The 11,467-nt window shown below is 29.6% G+C and overlaps 1 protein-coding gene across 1 annotated transcript, besides 8 other annotated features; it reads right to left on the bottom strand.

Moving 5' to 3' along the window:
- The first annotated feature begins 2,171 nt into the window (after nucleotides 1-2,171).
- Nucleotides 2,172-3,572: a mobile genetic element.
- Nucleotides 3,573-6,121: 2,549 nt separating this feature from the next.
- Nucleotides 6,122-6,239: a microsatellite.
- Nucleotides 6,240-7,199: 960 nt separating this feature from the next.
- Nucleotides 7,200-7,329: a microsatellite.
- A 329-nt stretch (nucleotides 7,330-7,658) lies between these two features.
- Nucleotides 7,659-7,841: a microsatellite.
- Nucleotides 7,708-7,767: a microsatellite.
- Nucleotides 7,720-7,801: a microsatellite.
- Nucleotides 7,767-7,804: a microsatellite.
- Nucleotides 7,842-7,903: 62 nt separating the features above from the next.
- Nucleotides 7,904-7,963: a microsatellite.
- A 1,822-nt stretch (nucleotides 7,964-9,785) lies between these two features.
- Nucleotides 9,786-11,158, bottom strand: ACLA_078390 (putative dimethylallyl tryptophan synthase; the record flags this gene model as incomplete). The annotated part of the gene is made up of 3 exons (XM_001270516.1): nucleotides 9,786-9,843; nucleotides 9,869-9,943; nucleotides 10,020-11,158. 3 exons carry the CDS (start codon nucleotides 11,156-11,158, stop codon nucleotides 9,786-9,788), a joined length of 1,272 nt encoding a protein of 423 aa, XP_001270517.1.
- Nucleotides 11,159-11,467: the final 309 nt, after the last annotated feature.

Below are 11,467 nucleotides of genomic sequence, written 5' to 3'. Positions count from 1 at the left end.
AAGATAAATATAGATTTAGTAGAGTAAGAGTATTTAATTTCCTACTATCTATAACTTATCTTTTAGATAGATAGCTAGTAGCTAGATATAAATAAAAGATCTTATTCTAGATAAGTAAAGAGGTATTAGCCTAGCTTATTTCTCTTTACTTCTAGTAATACTATCTTACCTATAGTAATTCTATCTAATAGTATATCTAAAGTTATAGATAGTAGGAAATTAAATACTCTTACTCTACTAAATCTATATTTATCTTAATAAATACTTACTACTCTTCCCTATAAGTAACTACTAAATTTAAACTAAAAGATAGTAGGGTAGTTATACTTAGTAAAGAGTTTTTATTATAGGAGAACTCTTTATTAAGCCTTATTAAAAGAAATAAAAATAAAATAAGATATAGTAACTCTAGGCTAGAGAAGTATTATTTAGTTATTAAAATAAGTCTTAATAAAAAATAATCTTTATAAGATAATATTCTTAAACCTCCCTATTAAAACTATTAGTAATAACTAGCTACCTATAGTAAATAATCCTACTAGGGATTTATTAGAGGATATAAGATAGGCCTTTACTAGGCTATTTAAGATAATAGCCTAAGGAGTACTACTTACTAATATTAATATATTCTTCTAGAGTATTTACTAAAAGTAATATAGTAAATAAGTACTATCTCTAGGATTATAAGAGATAAACTATTATTATAAATTATTATTTATTTTTAAGATCTTAAATCTTACTCCTATTCTAGAGTATAAAAATATATATATAAAAGATGCTACCTAAGAATAGTAAAAAAGAGTTAAGAAATATTTTAGGGATATCTTATTAATAATAGGGAGAGTTCTCTTTAATCTAGAATATCTTATTATTATTAAATAGAAACTTATAGGATATACTTATAAGAGGTAGAAAGTAGATAAAATCTAATTATAAATTAATCTTATATTAGTAATTACTAATATAGAAATCTTTTATATATAGCTACTAAAGAACTTTAAGAAATATAATATAAATAATAAAAGATAAAAAAAATATAAAAGCCTTATCTAAGATTTATAACTTATATAGCTATATATTACTACCTTAGGTAAAGCTATAATATATATCTCTCTCTTAGTATATAAAGCTTCTCTTATTTAAAAATTTATTATTAGGAGTTAACCAGAGCTTAGGAAAAGATAGGTAGAGGACTAAATATAACTATAAATATATAATAAAGTAGTTAAATACTTCTCCCTCTATAAGAATAATTTAGCTACTACTTAATAACTTAGAGGTAACCTATAATTAAAACTATAATTTAACTAGTATAATAAAGATCTAATAAATCTAAGTATAATTACTAGCTCTCCCTAACTAAGAAGAAACTTTCTATAACTAAATAAGAGTTTACTAAAGTAGAAACTATAGTATTACTAGAATAAAATATATTTTATATATAGTAAAACTAGATATCTCTAATTATACCCTATAAGAATAATAAAAAATAAGAAAGATTAATAAATCTAGAGATACTTATTAATTAAATAAAGAAAGCCTCTAACTACTAGAATAAATAGTATAATCTCTTTAAAGATAGGAAGGAAGAACTACCTAAGAGGAGAAATCTTTAATTATTATAAAGAATTATTAAAGTATACTTAAATATAATAGGTATTAACTCTATATATTATATAATAAAAGTATAAAGTAAGAGATAGATAATTTAGGTTAAGGCTCTTATTAACTATAGAGCTAGTTGCTTATTTATATTATAAATAATTACTAATTATCTTAGTATAATAGAGCCTCCTTATAGTAAAAGAAAAATATTCTTAATTATATAACTACTAAATAGAGCTATAATAAATACCTACTAATAAGTAAGGATACTAATATAAATTAGATAATAAATTAGTCTTACTAAGTTATAGATCCTAGATACTAATAAGTATAAGACAATCTTAGATTATAACTAGCTAAAAGTTACTAATCTATAGATTAACTAGTAATTAAGCTAGATAACCCTTTAAAATAAGAGAAGAATATACTTTATCTACCCTATTAACCCCTAATATAAGATTAAATATTATAAAGATAACTTAGTATAGTAGATAACTATAAAATAACTAAAATAAATCTTATAAAAAGAGAAGTTAATAGTATGATTATACTTCCTCTAAACTAGTAAAAAGGAATTAAGAACTATAAATTATAATAAATAAATAAAAGACTTTAAGAATATATTCTAAGAAGAACTTAATCTAGGAATACTATCTATCTAAGAGGTAGACTATATTATTAATATTAGTAATATTAAACTAACTAATATAAATACTTATCCTTAATTACTAGAGAAGTTTAAGGAAACCTACTACTAAGTAGAAGAACTACTATAAAAGAGAGTAATCTAGGTCTTAATAAGTTAGTAGGGTTTATTAGTAGTATTAATCCTAAAGCTAGGAGGAAAATAATAAATATATATAGATTACTAAGTACTTAATAAAGTTATTATTAAGGATATCTATTTATTTCTAAGAATTTAGGAGTTAATTAACTAAGTTAGTTAAATAAAGATTCTATTAAAAATTAATCTTCTCTTAAAGTACTAGTAATTATAGATAATAAATAATTTAATTACTAAGATAGTATTAAATACCTTCTTTAAGAAATATAAGTTCTTTATAATATTATTTAGACTCTATAATACACCTGTAATATTCTAGATATATATAAATAGTTAATTATAAAATCTCCTATATATAGTAGTATATCTTAATAATATCTTAATATTCTTAGTAAGTAAAGAGGAATATAAATAATATATATAAGAATTCCTTACCTAATTATAGAGGAACTAGCTATTTATAAAAGCCTTAAAATATAAATTTAGTTAATAAGAAATTAAATTCTATAGGTATATTATTAGAGAAGGAACTATAAAGCTAATATTAGCTAAGATAGAAGCTGTTATCTAATAGCTAAAACTAAAAAATATCTATAAAGTATAATAATTTCTTAGACTTATAATATATTATTATTAGTTTATACTAGGATTTATATAGGTTATAGCTACCCTCTATAACCTACTAAAGAAATTAGATAAAGACCTTTAGAAGAAGAAATTCTATCTAATTACCTAGATAATAAGATGCTAAGATACCTTTACTAACTTAAAAGAACTAATAGTTACTATATTAGTGCTAATAATTATAGACCCTAATTAATCTTATTAAATTAAGACTAATATCTTAGAATAGGCAGTAGGAATAGTTTTAATATAGGAAGATAAGAACTATAAACTTTATCTAATTATATTTAATAGAAGGAAGCTTAATAGTATAGAAAGGAACTATCTAATATAGGAGAAGGAGCTACTTATAATAAAAAAAGCCCTTTAGAGATAAGACTACTATATTAATAATAGAAAGATAATAATAATAGTAACTAATTATAAGAGTCTTTAATATCTTATAAATATAACTAAGTATTTAAAGCAGCTTGCCTAGTAGGTAGAAGAATTCTAAAATTATGACTTAGAGATCTATTATTAAAAAAATAATAAAGTAATAGTACTAGATATAATTAGTTAATATCCTAACTTTATAGAAGAAGAACTAGGTAATATTGCTAAAAGAACTTTACTTAATATATTAAAAGTATAGGAGGTAGCAGAGATAAGATATTTTAAAAGTCTAAATAATCTTATAGAGTATAAATAATATAATACTATAGTAAAATACCTAAAGCTATAGGTCTTACTATAGGATAAAAGGAAGCAGGAGCTTATACTAATAATAACCCTATTTTTTAAACTAAAAAAAGAGATGCTATACCTCTTACTAAATTAAATTATAGGTAGATAATACCTAGGAGGATAATTTATATATTATTAGAAATTAATTTATATTATAGATATTAGAGATGCCCTATACCTAGAGATTCTATTCTAAAGAAACTTTCTATAAGGAATATATAGAGAGTATAGCTATATAGGCTACTTAGTATTACTAGAAGCTATTAGAACTTAAGCCTAGTAGCCTTCTCTATAGTATAATATCTAAGTTATAATTAAGGAATGCCTAAATTATTAAATATTATAAGGGTTAAAGAAACATCTTAAATAGGAATAATAATACTATATAATAAAGAATAGTATTTAGCCTTTTAAATACTAGGGTGTTAATCTTATTAGATGCTTATTAGTAATATTAAATAATAATAGATAGATTATTATTATTATTAACTATATAATAGGATAGGTTATTATAAAAGCTATTCTATATACTATAGATAAAATAATAGTAAAGTTCTTATATAAAGAGATATTTACTTAGTATAGCACCTTTAATAAGATAGTATCTAATAATAGTATAAATCTTCTATTATATATAGTAGAAATTTTTATAAAAATCTTAAAAATAAAATACTAAATAATAATACTAAACTATCCCTATATAAATAGAAAGAATAAAAACCTTAATAGACTCCTGGGATAAATACTTATAAAATATTTAATAGGGAAACTAATATAGCTATAGAATAAATATCTTTATTTAGTAGTATTTATAGCATAAATATATACCTATATAAATACTAGTAAAAGCCCCTTCTACCTATTATATAAGATTAAACTAAGATTACTAGGGGATATAAGAGAATCTATAAAGAAAAATAATTATAATAGACTTATAAGAGTAATATATATATAAGTACTAGTAAATAAGAAGCTATTAGAATATATAATTAAGAGAGGGATAATCTAAGATTTATAAATAAAAAAAATTACTTTAAGAAGGGCTAGTAGGTCCTTATATAAAATAAGAGCTCTTAGAAGTTTTAAAGTAAATAATTTAAGCTATATAAGGTGATTAAGGCCCACCCTCTTAGGATATATATATTATAGGAACTAGGTAGATATACCTTAAAGAATCTTATTAATAGGTAGAGACTAGTAGAAGTAAAGATAGGAGATAATCTATAATACTTATAGATATTAGTAAGCCTTAATACTAGGCTATAAAAAGTAGGTCTATTAATCTCTAATCTAATTAAAATATAAAAGATGCTTAATAAGACTAACCCTCTAATACTATTATATAAAGAACTATTATAGTGTGTGGTAGAAGGATATAATAAGTAAAAATATTTAGGAGAAATTTTATAATAAATAGGGGAGGGATTAGGGATATAATATAAGATAAGTAAGTAGAAAACTTAATATATTAGTAAATAAAAATTAGTAAGAAATAGCTACCTTATATAATAATAAATAGAGTTACTAAAGCTATAGAATAGTAAAGACTTAACTATTTTAGATATTAAGGACTAAGAGAGAATTTAAAATATTAATTTAGAATTAATATCTTAAAAGAATACTAGAGAGATAGATTTTAAAGAATTATTTATAGTTATAATATCTTCTTATTATAAATAAATAAAGTAGTATAAAGATAATATATTTATATAGATAGATTAGAAAATAGTACTATACTAAAATTACTATTCTAAGAAGAAGAAAATAAATTATAGACTAGTAGATTTTACTAATTATAAAGAAAAACTAATTATAATAAGATATTAAGAATTATATTAATTAACTAAAGTAATAAATAATTACTAATTAAAAGTCTAAGTTAAACTTTATATTAAGAACCCTATAAGATAAGGCCTTAGCTAACTAGAATAAATTATTATTATTACTAGGAGGAGGTACTAATTCCTCTAGATAAGTCTTAATATAATAAATAAATATCTAAAGATCCTAAAGAATTATAAAAAGATTATAATAATTACCCTAGTTAATATAACTAACTAGCTAGGGAATATAAACTCTATTAAAGAGATTTTTATAACTAAGTAATAATAAAAAAGAATAATATCTAATAAGGCTCTCTATTAGGACTACTAATAAGATACTTACTAAAGTATAAGAAGGAGTTACTATAATAGAACTAATCTAAGAGAGAGAGAAAGTTAACCTAACTAAACTACCCTAAATAAAAAAGGGAGTTACTAAAGAAGAACTAGCCTAAGAATAAGAGAAAGTTATTATAATAGAATAATATCCCTTAGCTAAACTAATTACTACTACTATAAAATATTTTAAAAAAAGATAATACTTCTTAGCTAGAGCCTCCTCTACTATAAGAGAAGAGTCTTTATTATAAGAAATACTAGAAGGACTTATCTCTACTATAGGAGAAGAGCCTTTACTATAAGAAATATTAGAAGGATCTACCTCTACTATAGAAGAATTAATATTACTTTTTATACTAGACTATATATACTTATTATTATCTAGAGAACCTTTACTAATACTATTATCTAACTTCTTACTATAATTACTAGTTATTACTACTAACTTTATAGACTAATTATATAACTTATTACTATAACTAGTAAGGAAACTAAGACCACTAGCTTAAATAATAAGTCTATAAAAGTAAAAAAGATTAGTAACTATAGATAAGAAATATTTACTAAGAAGAATATATACTTATTAAGAGTATTAGAATCCTATATATAAAGGCCCTATATATAAAATAAATATACTAATCTCTAGTTACTCTAAGTATAGTTAGTATAGGACCCCTAAAAAAATATAAATCTATTATAACTAGGAGTAGAGATATATCCCCTAAAGAGATCCTTACCTAAAAAATAATTATTATAAACTAATATATAGTTATGAGATACACCTTACTACTAGAGAATAGTAACTAATATATAGCCTAAGTAAGTTTATTCCTTTATATCTAGCTTCTTCTTCTTATTAAACTTCTAGGTAATTAAGTAAATAATATTTATCACCTTTAATATGCTTTTATTAGGCCTACTAAGATAAGCTTCTACCACTAGTAAGAGATAATTACTAAAGCTAGGAAGGGTACTTACTAAACTTATTAAAAGTAACTATATTCTTCTAATAGATAAGATAGCCTTTACCCTTCTTTTATAGGGTACTTATATTTACTAAGTATAAGAAGAATATAGGAGACTAGTATATAAAGAAAGAAGATAGTGATTAATATAATAAAAAGAAAGATGCTTATAGAAGAAGAAAAGAAGAAGAGAAAGAGAAATATAAGAGATAAAAAGAGAATAAGTAAGATAAAGTAGAGTTACCTAAAATTAAAATAAATAATATAACCTTATCTTACCTCTACTATAATAACCATATTAGCAACCCTCCTTACTATATATAATTCCCCCTCTACTTACTAAGTATAATCTAATACTACTCACTAAGTATAATCTGATGCTACTCACTAAGCATGATCTGATGCTACTTACTAAATATAATCTGATATTACTTACTAAATATGAATCTAATCCTACTTACTATGCATAATATCACCCCCTTAGACTATGAGGACCTTTTAGTGAGGAGCTAGATAACCTACTAAGGATGGGCTTTACCTTAAGTAGGGGAGGATGTGATATTAGTGAATAAATATTATAAGTAGACTAATAATTATTAAGGTTAACCTAAGAAATCTCTGTAATATCTATGACTTATCTTTTAGATAGATAGCTGGTAGCTAGATATAAATATAAGACCTTACCCCAGGTAAGTGAAGAGGCATTAGCCCAGCCTATTTCTCTTCACCCCTGGTGATACTACCTTACCCACGGTAATTCCATTATATAGATAAATATATTAGAGATATTTATATAATATATTTTGCTCTTTTAATCTAATTATAATTAGATTTAGTACCTTATATAGTATCTATATTATATAGTTAGTTATATAATACTTAGTTATATAGTACTTAGTTAGTTATATACTATATAGTTATATACTATATAGTTATATTTTTATATATATAGTTATATTACTTAGTTAAATATATTAAAATTCTCATATTTTCTTAATCTAATTATAATTAGAATTAGTATCTTATATATTATCTTTAGTACTTAGTTATTTATATAGTACTTCATTAATTATATCATACTTAGTTAGTTATATAGTTCTTTAGCTTATACTTACTTTATATTAAAATTATTAAATTAATAAAGAATATATAATATATAGTCCTTTCTTAATCTAACTATAATTAGATTTAGTATATTTAGATTATATTAATAGGTATAAAAGGACTCATATAATATATTATAGTTACTATTATATAAGAATATACTTAATATTTATATATTTATCTATATATTTTAATATATTTCTAGCTATAAACTATAAACTTATCTAATATAGCTTAAATCTATTACTTATTAGGTTAAGAGGAGATCTCTATATCTTAACTCCTATATAAATAAATTTTTAAATTAAAATAATTAGTATATAAAAAGATATTATTATATCTTTTAAACTTAAGATATCTAGTTAAAAATAGTAGTTTAACTAATCTAAACCTAACCTAAATCTAACTATAGTTAGTTAATATAGGCCTACCTATACCTAGGTAGACCTAGTAGCAGGGTTTATGGCGAAAACCATAACTAACCTAGATTAGGTCTGGGGTTGTTATAATTTCTAAATTTTGAACCCAAAACTGCAGTGGTTCAGTGCCTACTAGGCTTGAACCCACCTGAACCTACACCAAATGCAACTCTACATGGCACTGAAACCAGCAGGTGGTGAGACCAACCTCATGTAATAACTAGATACTGGGCTATCTAATTACCACTGAGGCAAAAGACCTATAATGATTTGACCCTATATCAAATCATGGCCTAGTTCTGTATATATATCTAGATAGCCTAATACCACAGCAGCAGAACAGATCTTAAAGTGTGAACAACAGTGCTACAGGTAATTATATATAATGATATAGATAAATAAGTAGCACAGCTAACATAGTACTTAGACCCATCTATAACACATAGCTCACTATTATAAATAGTTATAAGATAGCTAGGATAGTATACACACTAGTAAGGGACTAGGCCATAAATTAGTAGTATAGTAGCTATAATAAGTATTAGGTATAGTAAGGGAGACAGGGTAGATCTAAGCATACTAAAAGATAGTATAATAATAAAGATAGTAGCTAGTATAAAGGGAGTAGTTATACTAAATAGGAATACCATAAAGGTAGATAGGTTAAGAATAGTTAATCCCTAATCTTAAGTATAAAAGAGAAGTATATATTATAAAATATAAGAGAGAAGAGCAGGAAGATAAGGAGTATATAACAGAAGTAAAATAAAGGAAGGCCTATAATAGGGTAAAGAAAGATTAATAGAGAGAAGGGGAGTAATAGATCCTATAATAGTAAGGTTAAAGAAGATAGTAAAGATAGTAGTAAAGAGAGCAGAGTAGATAGAAGAGGTAGATTTAATAAGGTATAAGAGTCTATGTGCAGCATCTAAGAGCAGAAAGTAGTAAACTAAGAAATATAGCAGAAAAGTGGACAGCAGACCTTAAAGTGTAAAAACAACCCCTTCACACAGTTATTTATATGATGATATAGTAGTCATGAATCGCGTCATGAGTGGTCGACTCTATTTCGGCTTCCATAGATTCTCACAACCAAGCTGTGCTTATAAGGATACGCACAGTGGACTACTTCTAGGACGTCAGAAGTAATGGTATATATGGCATGCCACCAAGTACTCTCGGGATGATCTGATTATCGCCGGCCACCCGGCCTTCTGATGCCTGTGTCGCCGGATACCACGCGAGACACGGTGATCGAGATTGGGTATGCGAATCGGGCCCTTCTGCTATGTGTATTAGTAGCCGGGGAGTGTTGATAGCGGATGGTGGACAGTGAGTGACGAGCTTGATGAATATGACGACGCAATGATTTAATCTTCATACCTTGTCCTACGGACTACTGAATATACCCCAAGTACACTTTAACCGCCAGATACTGGACCTCACGCAGCCCACTAATGATAATAAACAGTCACATACGGCCCCGTCTCCTCCGCATATGAGAATGACAACCACGCCTGCAGATCCGCAGTATTCTCCAACTTCTCCTCCGGCCTGTCACTCACCAATTAGCATCACCACTCACCAAACCCCGAGGTAGAAACAGGACAGGAACAGGACAGAAACATACTTATACGAAGCCAAGTTATCCACATACCCCCTCGCATGGTCGTTCCACCCCCATTCCGCAAACGTGCCCGCCACAGCCGCTGCCACGGCGCCATCATTCAGCCCCGTGAGCGGGATATAGATCTTGGGCTGCGGGAGGGCCTTGCTGGCGCGGATCTCGAGGTTGAACAGCAGGGGCAGCAGGGTGGGCGGGTCGCCTGGCTTGGTGGGGCGTTCGGGGGGCGAGCGCGTGCCCTCAGGGACGGCGAGGGCGGTCCAGAGAGAGCGCAGGATGTCGAGGCCGGCGGCGGTGGCGGGGTCGGCGAGGCGGCCGTCGAGCGTCCAGATGGCGGCGATGCGGTCGAAGACGACCTCGAACTCGGCGAGGTAGAGCTTGAAGCGCGTGTGGGTGAGCGCGACGAGGTCGCACGATAGGAAGAGCATGGCGGTCGACGCGGGCGAGGCGGACAGGAAGGCCTCGATGGCGGAGAGGCCGGCGGCGAAGAGGCCCGCGGGGTCGGCGTGGCGGATCGCACGGAAGACCATGCTGCCGACCTCGTCGTTCGTGGCCGCGGCCTTGCATGTCGGGTACAGGTACAGCTTCACGGCGATGTCGCCGCGCTTGAGGTCTAGCGCGAGGATGGTCTGCGTCTTGGCGGGCTGTGCGTCCAGCAGGTTCTTCTCGACGAGAACTTGCTCCTCCTCGTCATTGAGAGTCAGCTGGGGCAGCAGCGCGTGGTAGAGACTCAGGTCGACACCGCGGCCCACCCGGCTCAGCGTGTCAAGAGCCCCGGCCACACTGCGCCGATTACACGGGTCCAATCCCGCCGCGGCCGCAGGACTCGTGGGATCGAAGGCGATGCGCACCGTCGACCCTGCGGCCGTGAAGTTCTGGCTGAACTCCAGGGCACCCAGCCCGCCGAGGATGCAGAGGTACTTCCGGGGACGGTTGGGGAAGGGCCCTAGCAGCGGGATGAGGTGCGTGGCGTACAGGTAGAGGTACTGGAACTGTTCAGCGATGGGGTACTTGGCGACGTGCAGCAGTTTGGCCAGCATGGGCCCGGTGCGCTGCCACCAGTCGTGCTGGTCCAGGCTCGGGTGCACGATGTATTTGGTCAGCGCGGTGTACGCTGCCAGGGCGTCTGGGGTGTCCGTGGCCATGGTGAATATGGTGGGACAATTCGTTCGACAGTCGCTCAGCAGCTCGTATCAGTCCGTCCGATCCGGTTTTGGATTTCAGTCTGGACGGCGAGGTTGCAATTGCCAGAGGTATGGCCCAGAGTCCAGGCGAGAGAGCGAGAGAACAGAGAAAAGGAGATGGACGCTATTTATGCTAATTCATCGAGCTGGATTTCAGAAGGCTGCACCTCGGGCGGCTGGAATGGCAACGACAGGTCAACTGACTCAAGACGTACAGCTAAAATACATTATCATATAATATACACACTACAATCATCATCATTCATACCA

This window comes from Aspergillus clavatus, genomic scaffold (genome assembly GCF_000002715.2).
Source record: "Aspergillus clavatus NRRL 1 1099423829803 genomic scaffold, whole genome shotgun sequence".
NCBI classification, from domain to species: Eukaryota; Fungi; Ascomycota; class Eurotiomycetes; order Eurotiales; family Aspergillaceae; genus Aspergillus; species Aspergillus clavatus.
This window is presented reverse-complemented; position numbering and strand designations above follow the sequence as displayed.